At 40.5% G+C, this 21950-nt stretch overlaps 1 protein-coding gene across 1 annotated transcript in view; it reads right to left on the bottom strand.

Annotated features, from left to right (window-relative positions):
• The window catches only part of PDE10A (phosphodiesterase 10A), a 114167-nt gene that overhangs the window by 51570 nt on the left and 40647 nt on the right, over window positions 1-21950 (bottom strand). The window contains exons 8-10 of the mRNA XM_023559358.2: window positions 13590-13732; window positions 10875-10967; window positions 6950-7136 (exon numbers count right to left, since the gene is read on the bottom strand). Of these exons, the coding sequence (XP_023415126.2) occupies window positions 6950-7136; window positions 10875-10967; window positions 13590-13732 (423 nt within the window). The remainder of the gene's footprint in view (window positions 1-6949; window positions 7137-10874; window positions 10968-13589; window positions 13733-21950) is intronic.

The following is a 21950-nucleotide window of genomic DNA, read 5'->3' on the forward strand; positions in this document are numbered from 1 at the left end:
GATGAAAAGCTGGTTCTAAAATTCATGTGGCAATGCAAAGGACCTGGTATAGCCAAAACAACTTTAAAAAGAAGAGCAAAGTCGGAGAACCAGTATTTACTATAAAGTTACAGTAATCAAGGCAGTGTGGTACTGGCATCAAGAGACACAGATGAATGCAACAGAACAGAGTCCAGAAATAGAGCCACAGATATACAGTCAGTTGATTTTCTACAAAGGCGCAAAGACGAGAGTCAAGAAAGAACAGTCTCTTCAACAAATGGTACTGGAACAACCAGATACCCACATGCAAGAAAATAAACTTTGGTCCTTATCTCACACCACTTAAAAAAAACTTACTCAAAATGGATTATAGATCTATATGCAAAAACTATAATTATAAAACTTCTGGAAGAAAACATAGTAGAAGAAAGTCTTTGTGACCTTAAATTAAGCAATTATTTCTTTGATAGAATGCTGAAAACACGATCATAAAAGAAAAAAAATAATAAATTAGACTTGCTAAAAAGTAAAAATTTCTGTTCTTAGAAACTGTTAGAATGAGAAGACAAATCAAAGATGAGAGAAAAGTTTTGAAAATAACCTATCTGATAAAAGGCTTGTATCTTAAATATATAAAGAACTCCTCAAGCTCAATAAGAAAAAAACAAACAAACAAAAAACCTTAGCTATCTAGTGCTACTATAACAGAAATACCACAAGTGGATTGCTTTAACAAACAGAAATTAATTTTCTCGCAGTTTAGGAGGCTAGAAGTCCAAAGTCAGTGTGCTGGTTCTAGGGGAAGGCTTTCTCTCTCTACTGGCTCTGGACAAAGGTCATTGTTCCTGATCTTCACGTGCTCTAGCATCTGTCTTCTCCTATCTCTGCTTCTTTCACTTGCTTATTTAATCTGCTCTTTTATATCTCAAAAGAGACTGACTTAAGACATACACTACATTAACCCTTCCTCATTAATATAATAAAGACATCTCATTCCCAAATGGGATTATAACCTGTCCTAGATTGAATTGTGTCCTCCAAAAATATGTGTCAACTTGGCTAGGCCATGTTTCCCAGTACTCTGTGATTATCCACCATTTTGTCAACTGATGTGATTTTCCTATGTGTTGTAAATCTTGCCTCATTTACAACACATAAGAAAATCACACCAGATGACAAAATCGTGGATAATCACACAATACTGGGAATCACGGCCCAGTCAAGTTGACAGGTATTTTTGGAAGACACAATTCAATATATAACATTCTACCTTTTGGCCCCTCAAAATTCAAATCCTTGCCACATATGTAAAACACATTTGCCCCGCCATATCATAGCATACTCTTAAATCAACTCCAAGTCCAAAATCTAAAACTTCCCCTTCACCTACGAAATTTAGAATACAGATTATCTGTTTTCAAAATACAGTGCTGGAACAGGCACAAGCTAGGCATTTCCGTTACAAACGGGAGAAACTGGAGGGAAAGAAGGGATTATGGGCACCAAGCAAGTCAGCAGAACACATTACATTAGCTCACAATGCTTGAAAATAATCCTCTGTTGTCTGAGACTATTCAGACAATGGCCTTGCCCTCCAGACTCTGGATGTTGGCCACGCTCTCTCCGGATTCTGGGTGGAGGCCCCTTGGCCCTGGAGTTCAACTCTGCCTTCCAGGCCCACTGGAACGGCAACTCTGCCATATGCATTCCAAGACATGCTGGGGCCGCACGACGGGCAGTAAGTGATGGGGGAGATACTGAAAGACAGGGCGCGGCCCTAACTCCCACATAATGCCAATTTTCACATAGCGGCCTGGTCTTTGGTGAGGAGTGGGTATATGTACACATAAAAAAAAACAAAAAACAACTCATTGCCATTGAGTCGATTCTGACTCATAGTGACCCTATAGGACACAGTAGAACTGCCCCATGGGGTTTCCAAGGAGCACCTGGTGGATTCAAACTGCCGACCTTTTGGTTAGCTAACTACTACGCCAGCAGGGTTTCCATATACATACATACATATATGCAAGTCCCTGGATAGTATAAATAGTTAAATGCTTGACTACTAGCTGAAAGGTTGGCTGTATGAACCCACCCAGAGGCACCTTGGAAGACAGGCCTGACAATCTGCTTCCTAAAGGTCACAGTCTTGAAAACCCTATGGAGCAGTTCTACTCTGCACATGTGGGGTCACCATGAGTCAGAGCCAACTCGACAGCAACTAAACAGCAACAACATGTAAGTATATGTATGTAGATAGGCCCATAATTGTGTGTATATGTAAGTTTTAGCATTTTCCTCCTCAATGGGATGTCATTTGTCTTCCACTTTAGAGATGGTAGAGCCCTAGTGACACAGTGGTTAAGAGTTCAGGCTGTTAACCAAAAAGTCTGCGGTTCAAATCCAACAGCTGCTCCTTGGAAACCCTATGGGGCAGTTCTATTCTGTCCTATAGGGTCATTATGAGTTGGAATTGACTTGACAGCAACAGGTTTGGTGTTTTGGTTTTAGAGATGTTGTAGGTTCTGGTAGGAAGGTGAACAACAGAATTAACTCAATTGGTACTTTACTTTGGTATTACCTGTAATTCAATGTAATTCTATGGGAAAGCTGCTAGTCACAGTCAGTGCATTACATGGTAAAATAATACTGCTATTTTTTTATCATAATTGAGCACTTACTATGTACCAGCCAGTATGCCAGGCAGTGTGGTATTGGCTATATATATAAATATATATACTTCATGTAGTCCTCACGACAATCTTACAAAGTAGTTATTCCTTTTATCTTCATTATAAGATGATGACCTACAATTAGCATGATTATTCCTATTTCACTTTGTAATTACTGTGGGTAAGCATGTAGGTAAGTAGATATATTTTAACTTCACGGATTTTAGCAAATAAAATGAATGAATTTTGAAAAATAATGAATATGAATTTTGGCAAACTTTATAAATATTTAATTCTCATTTGCTAAATGAGCTTCAATATCGACAGTAGAAAATCTTATATTCTAGGACTATTAATAAATGACTTCACCTTATTCGTCTTACTGCCAGTTACTAAAGAAGGCAGAAAATGATGCTGTCTTCTTAAGCTTACTATTTGTCTAGGACAGCTGAGTAATTAACCTTGGCCTCGCTATCCAATTAGAGAAGATGTCTGGGAGAGGCCACCGCTCTGGTCTAACAGTGTGCTTTGTCTGGATGGCATATCAAGCTTAGACACAAGGATATGGAAATGGCATATGTACTCAGAAGATAGAATAATAAAGACAACCTGAAAACGTGCATGTAACCTAGCACATTTCTATCACATAGTAAAAATACAGCCATTAAATTTTATAAAATGGCATCCCTGCCTCTTGCCATATAAGAGTACTTGGTTAGTCATTGTTCAGAATGTCCCTCTTGTGGTCTGTTTGTACGATAATCCTGACTACATTTAGAAATGGCAGTATTTGGGAACATTAACGTTCATTCTATGGCCATCGAGTCAATTCCAACTCACAGCGACCCTGTAGGACAGAGGAGAACTGCCCTGTAGGCTTTCCAAGGCTGGAATCTCTGTGGAAGCAGACTGCCACATCTTTCTCCCGTGGAGCTGCTGGTGGGTTCGAACTGATGACCTTTTGGTTAGCAGCCAAATGCTTACCCACTGTACCACAAGGCCTCTGTCTAATGTTAAAAGTAGACCTGAAATCAGTTTAGGGTAAGGCACCTGTTAAGAATCTAGACCCTGGAACCACCTACATGCACCATTTACTAACTGTGTACATTTGGACAAGTTATCTAAATCTCAGAGCCTCAGGTTCCCCTGGAGTGCAGAATGTAGTACGTAACTCCAGGGACAACATACCTAAAAGACTGAGAACAAACGCAGAAGGTGTGCTAGGGTCTCAGTGTTGTTAGCTGTTAGTATCGGCCCATCCTTGGTCCATCTCAGAGCTTTGTGGTGACCCTTAGGGCTCCTTTACGCTGGACTTGGGAGGTGGCCGAGGAGAGCCGAGGAGAGCATCTACTGCTCTTGGGTGGCAGTGGTGGGCTGCACTGTCTTGGAAGAGCCATTCATACACGCCTCTCCTGACTCTGTATTCAGTGCTGCCATGTGGGCAGCTTGAACTCCTCTGCACTGGGAGCGTACTCAGGCAGAAATGGGCAAACGCCACAAATCTGGCCTTGCCTTTTTTTAGAAGGCTGGATGCTAAACATTTACCAGCATGCCACTAGCTATAGGCAGCATTCAAGGCACAAGGAGATAAACTGCTGAAAAGGTGGCCACATACCGGTAGTTGTCCTACCGTTACAAACTGTGCACTCTTTTCCTCCCTTCTAGGCTTAAACCTGTCTACTTACTTTACATCTCAAATCTAATTGACAAAATATGCTTGGAAATACATGTATTTGATATGTTTGTCAACAGCATTAAATGATGTCATTGATAACATTTATTTAATTCTCTAAGGGAATCCTAAAATCAAAAACCTTTCAACATAGGTACGGAGAGGAATGAACGAGAAACCTTGTGGTATTCACTTAGCAGTAAAAGAACCGCCATTGGGACTACCATCAGCACCTCAAATATTCACAGGCATTTCTGTAAATTATTCTTAAAGATGGAAATCAGACGAATGGCTTTACATCTGCACCTCAGAGAAGAGACTGAAAATAGTACGGGGCTGAGTACGGCTCTGCCAAAGGGCGTCTGAGGCAGTAAACGCAGGGATTCTCACCAAAATTAACTTTATCTCCTGTTAGCCGAAGGGCTGTAATTAATCAAAAAAAGAATAGTTACAAAGAAAACAGAGAAACTGAGAGTAACTGTGTTTAAGTAGCAGAAGTTGGGAAACGCATGTTTGTTTGAGAGCCGGCCTCGTAATTAACGTTTGTTTTATGTGTTGAATGAAACACTGTGATGCTGCCGTGAACAACCAAGAGCATAAATAAAGTACAACACAAAGTTTACCAGTGGGCTAGAAGGTGGAAAATTTCCTGCACCAGACCGACACACTGAAGCAATTACTGGACAAGAACAAAAAAGAAAGAACCGTAAAAGGTATTTCTACGGAACAGAATAATGGGGAATGATACTAAGATTTCCAATCTTTAGAGCTTCCCGTTGCATTTTTTAAATGGACTGTGTTGTTGTTGTTTGCTGTTGAGTTGATTCCAACTCATAGTGACCCCAAGGGACAGAGCAGAATTGCCGTACAGGGCTTCCTAGGCTGTAATCTTTACGGAAGCAGATCACCAAGTCTTTCTCCCATGGAGCCGCTGGGTGGTTTGAACTACGGACCTTTCGTTTAGCAGCCCAGCCCTTAACCATTGTTCCATCAGGACTCCTTACATGGACTATCCCAACCCATGGGTATTAAATTGCAATAGTACTTAGACTCCCATGGATTCATTTAAAAAATGGTGAAACAGTCTATATTCACAATTTCTATCACTAGAAATCAAATTCTCTGTCACTTTTAAACTAAATAATTAAAATCTAAGCTGTCAATGTGTTTATTTATGAGAGAGATACATAGATACTAAAAATATTTGAAGCAAAAAAGGTTTGAACGCTGTACTAACTTGAAGAGCTAGGAAACAAAGTCCCACAAGAGGGCAGCACAGCCATGCAGGCACGAGGACAGTCCCCTTATTAAATAGCACCCCTGGAACTCTTAAGTGCTCCCCATAGTCACCAGGCTTTGTCCTCGCCATTGTTCCTAACCACTTCCCAGTTGTTTCCGTTACATGGCTGCTCCCACGGAATTTGGTTCTATTTCCCAAAGCCTTTTCTCTAAATTATTAAGGTGGCTGGCGCCTTCCATGTATGGCAGTTAGCCTTTTACAAAGGTAATAAAAATTTCCGTAAGTCCAGGATTCACGAAATGCCATTAAAGGATCACGAGAGTGTATGGGGTCGCTATGAGTTGGAATTGACTCGACAGCCGCAGGTTTGGTTTGGTTTGGAGTATACAGAATACTAAATGTTCAATTCACTCAGGATATAACAGTGCAAAAGAGATTCTCCACTCACCCATTGTAAAGTGAGGCTTCAGGAAATAAACTGAGCCTAATTTTCTCCTCCAGTAGATAGGGCAAGACTATTGCGAGGATTAAATGAAGCAACACCTATAACTCTGACACCTGTGCTAAGTGGCTGTATCACTTTTTCTTGCAAACAAAACTTTGTTGGTTGGTGTTAAAACATGAGTTACTACTATCTTTTTTGTGCAAAAATCCAAAATACTATGCATATGACAAACAACAAGTTTTAGATAACATTTTCCTTATTCATGGGGGTTAAACTCATTGCCGTCAAGTCTATTTCAACTCATAGTGACCCCACAGGACAGAGTAGAACTGCCCCACAGGGTTCCCAAGGCTATAATTTTTACAGAAGCAGACTGTCCCATCAGTCTCCGGAGCAGAGCGGCTGGTGGGTTTGAAATGCCGACCTTTCAGTTAGCAGCTGAGTGCTTAACCACTGCTCCACCAGGGCTCCTCCATCGAAGTCCTTACCATACCATTGCCATCGAGTTGATTACAACTCATAGCCACCTTACAGGACAGGGTAGAACTGCCCCATAGGGTTTCCAAGGAGCAGCTGGTAGATTCCAACTGCTGACTTTTTGGTTAGCAGCCAAGTTCTTAACCACTGTACCACCAGGACTCCTTCACTGGAGTAGGTGTCCTGAAATAGACACCTGATGCTTGAAAATGGTGTCTTTGGTTTAACCCGTTTTACTTTTTAACATATTCATCTCTTAAAATAAATACAAAACATTAGGTAAAATTTTTTTTTTCCTTCCAGGGCATTTCCTCAAGTAGGGACAACTGAGAAACACTGTTTCTGGTTTATACAGACAACGTAAATAAAAAAACAAAACAAAAAACCTTAAAGCACTTTACCCTAAAAGGTTTTAAAACTGAGTAGTAAAAAAGGCATTTTAGAAAAGTATTACTTACATTAGCACAGTGCAAGGCTAAAGCACAAAAGACCGCAAACATTTTGAAGTTGTTCTCATCCGTTTTAGAGAAGGCACTTCCACTGATTTTGTTCACCATCTGGACAACACCGATCACGCTCCCCCGGCTCACGATGGGCATACACAGGATATTCCGGGTGGTGTAGCCTGTGTACAGGTCTACTTCTCTGTGGGAGAATCAACAGACAAAACCAAACAGAAACAGGCAGAACAAAATATATTACACGTTCTAAGTCTCAACTCAGTTTTCTTATTTGTATTCTTCCATTAGGATATCATGATACATGCAGAAAAGATTGAAGTGGTCAAGGATTTCATTTTACTGGATCCACAATCAACACCCATGGAAGGAGCAGTCAAGAAATCAAATGACACGCTGTATTGGGGAAAGTTGCAAAAGACCTCTTTAAAGTGTTAAAAAGCAAAGATGTCACCTTGAAGACTAAGGTGCACCTGACCCAAGCCATGGTGTTTTCAATCACCTCATATGTATGTGAAAGCTGGACGATGAATAAGGAATATCGAAGAAGAATTGGTGCCCTTGAATTATGGTGCTGGCAAAGAATACTGAATATACCAGGGGCTGCTAAAAGAACAAACAAATCTGTCTTGAAAGAAATAGAGCCAGAATGCTCTTTAGAAATGAGGATGGCGAGACTTCGTCTCAGGTACTTTGGACATGTTATTAGGAGGGACCAGTCCCTGGAAAGGGACTAATGCTTGGTAAAGTAGAGGTCGGTGAAAAAGACGAAGACCCTCCAAGAGATGTACTGACACAGTGGCTGCAAAAAGGGGCTAAAACACAGCAAGGACTGTGAGGATGGCGCAGGACCAGGCAGTGTTTTGTTCTGTTGTCCACAGTGTCACTGTGAGTTGGAACTGACTTGACAGCACCTAACAACAATGTGCTATCGAGTCAATTTGGACTCACAGTGACCCTATACTACAGAGTAGAACTGCTTCTTAGGATTTCCTAGGCTGTAATCTTTATGGAAGCAGGTTGCCAGTTCCTTCTCCCAGGCTGTTGTTGGTTGGTTGGAACTGTTCACCTTTCTGTTACCAGCTGAGCACTTAACCACTGCACCACCAGGGCACCTTATAGGCTTCTATTACAAATGACCTACGTGTAACTGTTAGCTTCTAAATACAGGGACAATGTGACTTCTGAAAGTGTTTTATTAAAGCCTTTAAAAAACATTTTAGCTTGTCTGCTTTCAGGAGAGCTTTCTAGGAATATCTCTAGGAGGCTTTCAGCTTATCATTTAGTTCCAAGTATCCAGCATCAATAAGTAAATGCAGTCAAACAATGTGGACTCAGAGGGAAAATACAACAAATTTGTTAAAATAACATGTTCCTTTGAACGTGGTCATAATTTATGAGAGATGTAACTTGCTAAACCAATTTTAATGAAGGTTACCACCTCAATAGAGCCCTTGTGGTACAACAATTAAGAGCTTATGGTGAGCTACAGCTGCTAACCAAAACATCAGCAGTTCAAATCCACCAGTTGCTCCTTAGAAACCCTACAGGGCCTTTCTACTCTATCCTATAGGGTCGCTATGAGTCGGAATTGATTTGATGGCAATGGGTTTGGTTTTTGGCTACCACCTTAGTAATTCAGAACAAGGATTGGCAAATTACACCCCAGGGTCCCAGTCAGCTGGCTCCTGTTCTGTAAATAACATTTCAGTGGTAAACAGCCACACCCATTCCTTATGTATCGTCTTCATCCATGTTCCCTCTACAGGGCAGAGAGCTGTGTACTTGTGACTGAGGCGTTATGGCCTGCAAAGCCAAAAATTTTTACTCTTTGGTCTTTACCAGAAAAAGTTTGCAGGCCTTGATTTAGAGAAAAAGCTTTTTGAAAATAAGACTGAGTTCCTCAGAAGCAGACAGAAAACTAATGGCTGCTAGTTATATTGCTGGCAGTCTTTTGGGCCTGGCTTCTTTCATTTGGTGTAAGGTCCTTGAGAGTCATCCAAGCTGTTGCATGTGTCAATGGGTCATTTCTTTTTACTGCTGAGTGTATCTCCTGTATGTGTGTATTACATTTTATTTACCCATCCACCAGTTAATGGACATTATTGTCTGTTAATAGCCAGTTGTTGACAATTATGAATAATGCTACTTTGAGGATTTGCATATAAGTCTTTGTGTGGACCTAGGTTTTCATTTCCTTGGGTAGATATCTAGGAGCAGCACTGGCTGACTGATTCTGGAGTGAGTGTATGTTTAACGTTTTAAGAAACTGTGAAGCTGTTTCCCAGACTGCCTGTACCACTTCACATTCTCACCAGCACAGACAGAGTTCCAGTTTCTCTACCCCCTTACCAACCCTTGCTAATGCCCATTTTGTTTTAGCCATTCAAGCTGGTGTGTACTGGGACTTTATAAGAGATTCAATTTATATTTTCCTCACATCTTTCCAAAAGTTTTTATATAAGGATATATAAATATTTCTAATATTTAAGCATTGACCTACAAATTTTTATATAAAGTTTTTACATGGGGGTATACAAATATTGTCAACATTTAAGCACTGAAAGAACAAGTTAATTTTCTTGAAAAAAAATAAGATTTTCAGTATACTCTCGATTTACTGAAACAACATATTACTAGACTCTAACCGTAGATGAGATTTGCATATTTGATATTAATCAGTCAAATACATAAAAAAAAAAACTTCTTCGTGATTGTGGTACTGAATTGTCTACACTTGAATTAGCTGAACCCAAAACCCAGTGCCGTCGAGTCGATTCCGACTCATAGCGACCCTATAGGACAGAGTAGAACTGCCCCCATAGAGTTTCCAAGGAGCACCTGGCGGATTTGAACTGCCGACCCTTGGGTTAGCAGCTGTAGCACTTAACTACTACGCCACCAGGACAATGCTGTCAAAATAGCTGAACTAGTATTCCTCAAGAGCCACAGCGTCAATCTTGAGATTTCCAATTTCTAGAGATTTATTAAAGCCATATGATATAATTGGGTTTCTAGTTATTCTCCAAAGAAAGTCAAAACAAAACAAAAGCTCTTTATAAGCTATCCTAATATCAGAGTTTAATAATACCCAATAAAAGTGGAGACTTGTGAGTACCTACTTTGTATCTCTAACACTGGCAGGCCTTTTATGAAAATTATCTAAAATCGTAAAAAAACAAAACTACAAAATAGGTATAAGCTCATTTTAAAGATGAAGAAACCAAGGCTCAGGGAGCTTCAGTAACTTAGCCCAGGTCCCTCTAGGGCTAATAAATAATAGAGCTGGGATTCCAGCTAGATCTGCCAGACTCTAAAACAGGTAATTCATCGCTATGTGTCACAGCCTTTTAGCAGATGGTTCGATAGAGAACATGCTTATGCCAAAGTGATCACACTACAATGTGGGGAAAAGAGAGCACTAAATTAAAACTCTTGCCTTTTAGTTATCTTTATAACATTTTAAATTCCCACAGCTAGCTACTGAGGAGCCCTGGTGATGCAGTGGTTAAAGCACTCAGCCACTAACCAAAATGTCGGCAGTTTGAACCTACCAGCCTCTCCGCAGGAGAAAGACGTGACAATCTGCTTCTGGAAGGATTTACAGCCTTGGAGACCCTATGGGGCAGTTCTACTCTGTTCTATAGGGTCACTTTGGAGATGGAATCGACTCGATGGCAGTGGGTTAGCTGGCTATCACTGTACATTTATGGCTTACAGCCATCATTTTATAAATATCTGAGTGTACTGACTGCTGGTAATGGCCGTGGTTCGAAGAATGTAGAATACAGCTTGAGGGGAAAGAATGAACAGAGGTGGGAGGAGGGCAGGATTGGGGCTCTGTGGAAGAGGTGTCAGCTGAGTGAGACACTGCAGGAGACGGGGGATTCTGACCGGGAGAGGCTGAAGGACACACACTTCTTACCGGTTAAAGCGTGGGTCTGCATAGGCATCTGGGATGTTAAGGACTTCCCCTGTTCTTGCTACTTGGCCGGCTATTCCTTTCTCAATCGAAAATCTGCAGGTACAGAAGAGAAAAGAGCCCGCTAATTAAAACATAGATGCTGTAATATCATTTGAAACATTTCATTCCTACCAAATATTCAATAAAAAAGCACCATTTTATTTTACATGCTTATATTAATCTTACATTTACAAATTCTAAATCTTATTATAGAACATGTAAAAGTAGGAAAACATTATAGAGTTAGCACTTAAGAGCCTTGTTTCAAGATATAATCCACAGTATGTTAAAGAACACTGGATGACACGCTGAAATGGAAAAATTAACTAACATTCCCTTGTACTGGGCAATAATACTCCTTTGCGCATACACAAGATTCTTCAATATAAATTTTCTTATTTAATGCTCACTGAAGTATGAACTGAGGTTCATAATAAGTATTTTGCCAACATTCTTGTAACATATTAGTGGTACAATACAAACTACCACTTATGCCCACACCAGCGTACTTTGCACACACATATACCCAAACTCACAAGCTATGTCAGAGCCTTGAGATACTATATACTACGTGGGTTTTTAAGGCAGCTTTTATATAAAAATGATACCATATAAAACTTACAGCATTTTTGCGTCTCTAAGTTGTTAAATTTAAAAAATAATCAACATACAACCATTAACTTATTATATACATTTATCTGTTTTGAGACTTAATATAACAACAGTCTCATATTTATAAATTTTTTTTATCACACCACTATCACCACACATGCACTCATTTTGAAATTTAGCTAAGGAAGAAGTCTACAATTTTCAATGGTTCGAAAATAATTTTGATAATATTAACATTTTCAATGTTACAGGAAATAATTACTATTCACATAAAGCTTCAAACCTAAAGGGTTATCATGAAAATTCAAAATAGAATTGACACAAAAGAGAATTAACTGTTTCTTAGAACACCAAAAAGCAAACCAACACTGTGTAAAACCCAAGGTCATCGTCCAGCTCCTTTCCTTGGGCTGTGAAGACCACGAACGTGATGACATAGATTGCCGGGCGCAAAGAGCACAGAACCCCTTCCACGATCTATGCCTGCTGTACTTGGTCTGTGAGCCCTGGTGGCACACTGGGTCGACTGCCAAACGAAAGGCTGGAGGTTTGGAACCAACAGTGGCTCCGCGGGAAAAAGATGTGGCAGTCAGCTTCCATAGAGATTTACAGCCCTGGAAACCCTCTGGGGTCACTATGAGTCAGAATCAACTCCACGGCAGTGGGTTTTGTACCTGGTCTGAGAAGGGCCTGCACTGTCCACTTTTATTCAAACCCTCTGGTTTGCTATCTGTGGTCTCTGATGAGTGTCACTAAGGGTCATGCCCTATATAAGTGGCCACCTGAACCAGTCAACCAAGAGTTACAGTCAAGCACACCCCCAACTGCTTCTCCCACGCTTGCAGACAAGACGTTACTATCTTCACAGTCAGCCACTTCAGGGGCACTCGGGGACACCCAAGCCTTCAGCAAGAGAAGTAACTTTAAGTGATAATATCCAAAGTCATTTACTGAGATCCAAACACAAACAAACAAAAATGAAGGAAGTTAAAAAAAACAAGAAGAAACCTATATAGTGCTATAAGGTCAGAGTTACATGGTTAAGAATATAGGCGCCGTCATCTGAACACCGAGGGACTTGAAGTGCCAAGCGGCAGACAATGGTGAGGCCGGCTGGACCACGCTCTGGGAGTTATCTTACAGGTGTTAGCAACTGACTGCTCAAACAAATAGCAGTTCTTAATGAAGAACGGTGTTTGACTGGAATGCTGTAATTACCAAAGCACTTTAGAGCACTGTGTAGAAGAGCAGCTAAAATAGATAAGGGAAAAGGGAGGCAAATGTATTAAAAAATTTCACTTTTGAGCATTCAGCTTGATTCTTGAAAGTACTGTGACAATGCTCCCTGTACTGTGACGGTGCTCCCTGTACTGAGATGATGCTCCCTGCACTGTAGCGGTGCTCCCTGTACTGTGACGGTGCTCCCTGTAGGTTTTCTGACTGTGACATGACTGAGCCACCAGGCCTCCACCAACGAAGCCAGCTCCAGGCCATTCATTTACGGTGACAACAGCTGCCACTCAGAGAACAAGGAAGTCTTTAGCTTCAAGACGCAACGCAACTGTGCGATATGAGCAACATGTGACCAACTGATCGGTTAGAGAACCAGGTGTGAAGTTCACCGAATCTACCGCACCCATTGCCACTGGGGTCTGGTCTTTGAGACCACCCCACAGGCTGGGAAGGGCTGGGGCCAAGACTGGTCAAGTATACCCTTGCAAACCTTCCCACGGTCCTAGACGTGGGAACACCTGCGGACTCCAGGTGGCGTGTACCTTTACCTACCTGGGGGCACTAGTAAGTTTTTCCAACATGATTTCCAAAAGGACCGCCTCCGGAAGACGGCGTTTCCAGGAGTGACGCCAAAGCTTCGTAGGCTGGGTTTCGCTGGCACTGCAATGTCATTCCCAGAAGCACTACCTTCAGGAGGCGGGTCCTGGTGGGAATGATACCACAGTGTGACAAGTATTGTCAGCGGCCCTGTGAACAGGCACAGAAACGCGGGGGACAGAACACCTGCACATCCATAACCACGGCACACTGCCATCCTGCTTCTGTTTCTACCTTATTTCTTTGGTCTTCTTGAAGACGGGTTTTCCTTCCTTTTCCTCGCCAATATCAAAAAGGTCTGAATATAACTCCTTGTTCTTATGGTCTACCTGGAAAAGGGCACAACGGTCGGCGTTCACCAGGTTTTTTGCATATATCTAAAGGCAAAGAATGAAACAAGAGTTAGCTGACGCGAGATTCAAAGAACATACAGTAAACTTTGTCGTGAGGTAAGTATCAGTTTCAGCTACGTGTGCTGTAACTGGGTGGGAAATCAGCATTTTAAATAAATATATAGGTATATGTAAGTGTAAAAGGTGCCTAAGTGCTACAAATGGTTTGCCCTGGACTACTATTCTAAAGGTCAGCGGTTTGATCCCACTCAGCTGTGCTATAGAAAAAAGGCCTAGTAATCTGCTCTCATAAAGATTACAGCCAAGAAAGCCTTATGGAACAGTTCTACTCTGTAACACATGGGGTCGTCATGAGTTAGAATAAATTTGATGGCAATGGGTTTGATTTTTCAATAAGTATAAAATATATATAAATATTTTACAAATACATATGTAGAAATAAATATACGATAATCTCTACAAATATAAACATATATTTAAATACATATAATTGTTATAAATAATATATAAATAAATAAATTATATATCTCCATGAATAGTAGTTAAGTCTCAGGACTTAAAAAGCTAAGCTTTGGTTACATGGAAAATTGTCCCAAGATTTAGAGGGAAAGTTAAGAAAACAATAACAAGAATTAGCTAAATAAATTTTAATATGTTACCTTAAATACAATTATATAAATTAATATTATTTACTATTAGATATAAGAAGGTAGGGGAAAAGGGAGTCACGTAAGCATTGTTATGGGTAGACACCAAGTCCAGGTCAGATCATTTCATTCTATCAAGAACTCTAGTTAGAAGTTAAATATCTGGATGTCTAATATTTGAATTGACAAACTGTTTTGATAACAAGTAAGGTCCTTAAGTGACTACTTAGTTAGCTATGCAGTATCTTTTTGTTAATCTGAGTCCAGTTCACATCCAGGTAACCTCAGTGAACTCCTGTTTCCTTCGGGTATGGAGCTAAGAGCAATCTTTCCACCTTGCACACAACGCAGACCCTCTCTAGCCTCATGAGTGAGTATGCACTCTAAATTCAACGAGCCTGATCCTTTTACCTTTCACTTTATACCTCACGCCTACAACGCTTTTATGCCTCTGCTGGTCACTTTGCCTGGAAGGCCTTTCTTGCCTTGCAATCTAATCAGCCATCCCTTAAGGACTCATCCCGAAGTCCATTTCGCCGAAGTCTCCAGGACTCTCTCTAGTAACTAACTCTTTGTCTTCTGTGCTCAGACAGCACTGTCCAGTGTTACAGAATGTACGTGATGAATCCCTTACATACTTACCTCCTATCCCAGATGTTAAGATTCTCTGTGACAGGATCGGCAACACAGTGTTCTTTATATCGAGTTACCATTGAGTTAGCTCTGACTTACAGTGACCCCACAGGTGTCAGAATACAACTGTGCTTCGTGGGGTTCTTGATGGCTGATTTTTTGGAAGTAGATCACCAGGCCGTTCTTCCAAGGTGCCTCAAGATAGACTTGAACCACTAACCTTTCAGTTAGCAGCTGAGAGTGTTAACCCTCTGCACCATTCAAAGACTTCCTACACACTTCCAATGTATAATGCTTGATAAATGTTTGTTAAACAATCGAATGAACCAGAAACTGTTAAGACCCCCAAACAGATTTAAGGTCCAATATTTCCATCGGTGTCACAGAATAAGAGAAGCTTTCGTTCCCTCCTGCTTCCAGTTCAGCACTAGTCAAAGAGTGTTCCTGTGGAACACTAGGGTTCTATGAATGAAATGGAAATGATTTCACTGTTAAAGTCTTTTATTATTTTAGAGAAAAACATTTCAAATATTTCTGCCATAATTTTAAGTCACTATTTTTTTTATTATGTGCCATGAAGAAACAAACAGCTGCTATGTACCTGTACTGCTACACTGGACGTTGGAATATTGAAGTGCTTCCAAATCAGGTGTAAAGACCTACTAGCCTGACTCCCCACGTGCCCTTCTGCCTCCCAGGAGCTCCCAGAAACCCCTGGTCTGAGCCTGTGTCAGCACAAAGGTCGCATGCACTCTGATTGTTGGTGCCTATGACCTACTAGTATAAAACACATGAAATATAACCTCTATGGGGACACAGTTTTCACATTTGATGAACTGCATTTTATTTGCTACACTGTATAGTAATAATTCATAACAATTATTAAGTGCTGCCTATATGCCAGGCTTTTTTATACACTGTATGTGCATATTTGCAGCAGATTTGCCCAATGCAGTGCATCTTTTGATATCTTGACTGCTGCTTCCATGGCTGTTGATTGTGGATCCAAGAAAAATGATATACTTGACAACTTCAATCTTTTCTCCATTTATCATGATGTTGCTTATTGGTCCAGTTGTGAGAATTTTTGTTTTATGTTGAGGTGCAATCCATACTGAAGGCTGTGGTCTTTGATCTTCATTAGTAAGTGCTTCAAGTCCTTTTCACTTTCAGCAAGCAAGGTTGTGTTGTCTGCATAACACAGGTTGTTAATGAGTCTTCCTCCAATCCCGATGCCCCGTTCTTCATATAGTCCAGCTTCTCGTATTATTTGCTCAGCATACAGACTGAATAGGTATGGTGAAAGAACACAAACCTGACGAACACCCTTCCTGACTTTAAACCAATCAGTATCCCCTTGTTCTGTCTGAACAACTGCCTCTTGATCTATGTAAAGTTTTCTCATGAGCACAATTAAGTATTCTGGAGTTCCCATTCTTCGCAATGTTATCCATAATTTCTTATGATCCACACAGTCGAATGCCTTTGCATAGTCAACAGAACACAGGTAAACATCCTTCTGGTGGTATTCTCTGCTTTCAGTCAGGATCCATCTGACATCAGCAATGATATCCCTGGTTCCATGTCCTCTTCTGAAACCGGCCTGAATTTTTGGCAGTTCCCTGTCCATATACTGCTGCAGCCGTATTTGAATGATCTTCAGCAAAATTTTGCTTGCTTGTGATATTAATGATATTGGGTGCACCTGACCCAAGCCATGGTATTTTCAATCACCTCATATGCATGTGAAAACTGGACAACGAATAAGGAAGACAGAAGAAGAATTGATCTCTTTCAATTGTGGTGTTGGGGAAGAATATTGAATATACCATGGACTGCCAAAAGAACAAACAAATTTGTCTTAGAAGAAATACAACCAAAATGCTCCTTAGAGGCAAGGATGGCGAGACTGTGTCTTACATACTTTGGACATGTTGTCAGGAGGGATCAGTCCCTGGAGAAGGACATCATGCTTGGCAAAGTATAGGGTCAGAGGAAAAGAGGAAGACCCTCAATGAGGTGGGTTGACACAGTGCCTGCAACAATGAGCTCAAGCATAACAAGGATTGTAAGGATTGGGCAGAACTGGGCAGTGTTTCGTCCTGTTGTACATGGGGTCACTGAGTCAGAACTGACTCGACAGTACCTAACAACATGTGTGTATCTGGAAACCCTGGTGGGGTAGTGGTTAAGAGCTATGTCTGCTAACCAAAAGGTCGGCAGTTTGAATCCACCAGGTGCTCCTTGGAAACTCTATGGGGCAGCTCTACTCTGTCCTATAGGGTCACTGTGAGTCAGAATCGCCTCAAGGGCAATGAGTTTTGGATACGGGTATTGCTGATGCACTTAATCCTCACAGTAACAATATGAACCAGGGACAACTCTTGACCCCATTTTATGTATGAGGCAAGCTGGGCCACAGAAGGTTAATTTGCTCACTCTCACACGGCTCGTGTGGTACGTCTAGTGTTTGAACTCGTAGAAGCTGTTGACACGGCCCATGCAATTATAGCCAATAAGCTTTCCCACTTCTGAATGGAACATTGTTTATTTCTTCATTTGTCCATTTCCATCAACAAATGTTTCTTTCATGCTTAAATTACCCCACAGTCCCCAGTGGTCTGGGCTCCAGTGATATCGTAAATATCACGTTTACGTATATAACGAGAATTCTGGCAAACTCAGCCATCCAGATTAGACACATGAAATTATTCCTGGGAGAAAAAATAACTAATTCTGAGAGAAAAAGTCTTACAAAGTTTATGTAAGAGAAAATGGGCCACCTAGTGGCCAGAAGAAAATATATAATCTCAAGTAAAACTAATTTATAGACTTAATTAAAGGAAATCAGAGTGAGTTAGGTGCCATTTTTCATCGTAACATCACACGCTTGTGCTTACTGCTATCGTACATCTGTGTTTTCACTCAACAAACACTAGATAGCAGTTGTGCCCACTGTGCCAGGGACTGAGCAGACTGACTATAATGTGACTCTGAGTTTCCAGTCCACTTGTCTCCTCCACTGGTCTGTGAGTTCTGTGACAGCAGGCAATTGACAAACAATGACAACTGTTTGGCCAACATTTACCAAACTGTTTCTTGTTTCCCATAGTATTCCAAATGCCCAGAACGAGGCCTACAATAAACCCAAAACCAAACCAAAGCCATTGCTGCTGAGTCGATTCCCATTCATAGCGACCCTGTAGGACACAGTAGAACTGCCCCATAGGGCTTCCAAGGCTGTAAATCTTTACAGAAGCAGACTGTCACATCTTTCTCCCATGGAGCAGCTGGTAGGTTCGGAGCACTAAGCTTTTGGCTAATGATCCAGTGCTCCTCAGGCCTGCAATAGGGGGGTCAGTGGCTAAATCTGGCCCACTACTCACATCTATAAATAAAATTTTACTCTAACAAAGCCATGAGCTCATTCATTTATGTATTTATGGCCGCTTTCGCACTACAATGACAGCATTGAGTAGCTGCAACAGAGTATGACCCATGAAATTTTTTCCACCTGACCTTTTATAAAAAGTTTGCCAACTCTTGTCTCCATAACCTAAAAACCCTCAACAAATATTTGAGGAAGGTAGGGAGAAAGTGATGGGACTGGGTTCTTGGAAAATACAGAAGAATCATATATCCATTTTTCAAACTCATCAGATCGTGAACTATTAAGTAATAACCACCCTGTATTATTAAAGATTAAATTATAGTCTGTGAAATTCACATTCGGAGTGCCTAGGGTCATGTTAATTGCTTAATAAATACTTTGGCACAAATTTATCTTAATGCCTGTAAAAATCTGGATGAAATGAACAGTTTTCTAAATTGAAATGAGTTTAGAAGAAATTGAAAATTCTCAATAGAACCACAATTACAAAGATAATTGACAAACTTGTCAAAAATTATCTCCATAGAAGGCAACAAGACAAAACTGTTTTGAATATTAAATTCTTTGCAAATCTTCAACTAATAAATTTCTGTACAATTTAAACTATTCCACATTGAGAATAAAAGAAAAAAATTACCAAAAGTTATTTTCAAAATCCTTGCTATGTCACTGATACTGAAATTGACAATCTACTTTAAAAAAAGCCAATTTACCAATGGAAACAGAGGAAAAAATATAAGTAAAAATATCCTCAAATTCAGTAGTAAATTAATAAATATTACAATACAAAAATATTATACTTTATCTGGAATTGTTCAGTACCACCAAGTCTGTGATTCACAATAGCAGTAAGGCAAAACAGGAAAGTCAAGTGATTATCTTCGTGGTTATCAAAAGCCATATGATGCAATTCAGTAATTGTTCACAGTAAAATTTTTAGTAAATGGAATTGTCAGTGTTGCTCTTAGATGCTGCCGAGTTGGTTCCAGCTTACGTACAACGGGACGAAACACTGCCCGGCCCTGCGGTACCCTCTCAATCGTTGCTATGCTTGAGCCCATTGTTGTAGCCAGCGTGTCACTCCATCTCCTTGACGGTCTTCCTATTTTCTGCTGACCCTCAGCCTTACTAAGCGTCATGCCCTTCTCCAGGGATTCATGCCTTCTGATAACATGTCCAAAGTATGTAAGATGCAGTCTCACCATCCTTGCTTCTAAAGAGCATTCTGGCTGTACTTCACCCAAGACAGATTCGTTCATTTTTTTGGCAGTCCACGGTATATTCGATATTCTTCAATGACACCGTAATTCAAAGACGTCAATTCTTCTTCAGTCTTCCTTATTCATTGTTCAACTTTCACACGCATGTGAAGCTATCAAAAACACCATGGCTTGGGTCAGGCGCACCTTGGTCTTCAAGGTGGCATCTTTGCTTTTTAACACTTTAAAGAGGTATTTGGTAGCAGATTTGCCCAATGCAATGCGTCTTTTGATTTCTCAACTGCTGCTCCATGGGTGTTGATTTTGGATCCAAGTAAAATGAAATCCTTGATAACCTCAGACTTTTCTCCGTTTATCATGATGTTGTTTATTGGTCCAGTTGTGAGGATTTTTCTTTTTTTTATGTTGAGGTGTAATCCATACTGAAGGCTATAGTCTTTGATCTTCATCAGTAAGAGCTTCAAGTCCCCTTCACTTTCAGCAAGCAAGGCTGTGCCATCTGCATGATGCAGGTTGTTAATGAGCCTTCCTCCAAACCTGATGCCACGTTCTTCTTCATATAGCTCAGCTTCTTGGATTATTTGCTCAGCATACAGATTAAACAGGTGTGGTGAAAGGATACAACCCTGATGCACACCTTTCCTGACTTTAAACCAATCAGTATCCCCTTGTTCTGTCTGAATAACTGCCTCTTGATCTATGTAAAGGTTCCTCATGAGCACAATTAAGTGTTCTGGAATTCCTATTTTTCACAATGTTATCCATAATTTGTTGTGATCCACACAGTCGAGTGCCTTTACATAGTTAATAAAACACAGGTAAACATCTTTCTGGTATTTTCTGCTTTCAGCCAGGATCCATCTGACATCAGCAATGATACTCCTGATTCCTCATCCTCTTCCAAAACTGGCTTGAATCTCTGGCAGTTCCTTGCCAATGTACAGCTGCAACTGCTTTTGAATGATCTTCAGCAAAATTTTATTTGTGTGTGACATTAATGATATTGTTCAATAATTTTCCCATTTGGTTGGACCACCTTTCCTGGGAATAGGCATATATATGGATCTCTACCAGTTGGTTGGCTAGGTAGTCATCTTCCAAATTTCTTGGCATAGATGAGTGAGCACTTTCGGCACTGTATCCATTTGCTGAAACATCTCAGTTGGTATTCTGTGAACTCCTGGAGCTTTATTTTTCTCCAATGCCTTTAGTGCAGCTTGGAATTCTTTCTTCAGTACAATTGGTTCCTGATCTTATGCTACCTCCTGAAATGTTTGAACATCAACCAATTTTTTTTTTGGTACAGCGACTCTGTGTATTCCTTGCACCTTCTTTTGATGCTTCCTGCATCATTTAATATTTTCCCCATAGAGCCCTTCAAGATGAATATATATAAAGCCTAATGATATTTTCCTTAAAACAATACTACTCTCCATCATACCAAATGGCAAAATATTAGCATCATCCAATTAAGGTTAGACATTGAAGTGAAGGCAAGACAAAGACACCGTTGTCATAATTATCAACGTGCAATTAAGCAAGAGAAAGATATGAAAGGTATGCATATTTGAGGAGACACAAGTTTCATTGTCTTCTGATTATATCATTGCGTATATAGAAAAATTAAGAACATCAACTGAAAAGTAACTATAGGTTGTAAGAAAGGCTCCTGTTTTAAGATGAGTGATTCTGAACATATGTTTATCTTTCTTCTCTCCTCACGTGTGGAGGCTTCAATCTGAAATGTCCTTGAATGATGCAACAACTCTAGGCTTACTGGTAAGACATTTGCTGCTAGAAGTTGGAAAATAAACCCGACAGAAATCCAGATGCCTTCCACCTCAGTGAAATTTCTAGAGGTTCAGTGGTGTGAGGCACATCAAGATATCCCTTCAAGGATGAAGGGGAAGTTGCTGCACCTGGCCCCTCCTAGAGCTAAAAAGGGGGTGCGACACCTAATGGGCTTCTTTGGGTTTGGAAGCAACATATTCTTCCTTTGGGTGTATTTCTTTGGCCCACTTACTGAGTGACCCCAAAGCTACTAGTTTTGAGTAGGGACCAGAATAGGAAAAGGCTTTGCAACAGGTCCAGGTTGCCCTATAGGCTGCTTTGCCATTTGCTCCATATGATCTGGGAAGTTCAATCGTGCTTCAAGTGTCATTGGCAGATAGAGATGCTGTTTGGAACCTGTAGCAGGCCCCTATAAGTGAACCACAGTATAAACACGCAGGATTTTGGAGCAAACCCTGCTATCCTCTGCAGATAATTACTCTCCTTTTGACAAACAGCTTTTGGTTTGTCACTGGGCCTTAGTAGAGACTGAATGCTTAACCATGGACTACCAAGTTATC

The sequence above is a fragment of the Loxodonta africana genome, chromosome 1 (genome assembly GCF_030014295.1).
Source record: "Loxodonta africana isolate mLoxAfr1 chromosome 1, mLoxAfr1.hap2, whole genome shotgun sequence".
NCBI lineage: Eukaryota > Metazoa > Chordata > Mammalia > Proboscidea > Elephantidae > Loxodonta > Loxodonta africana.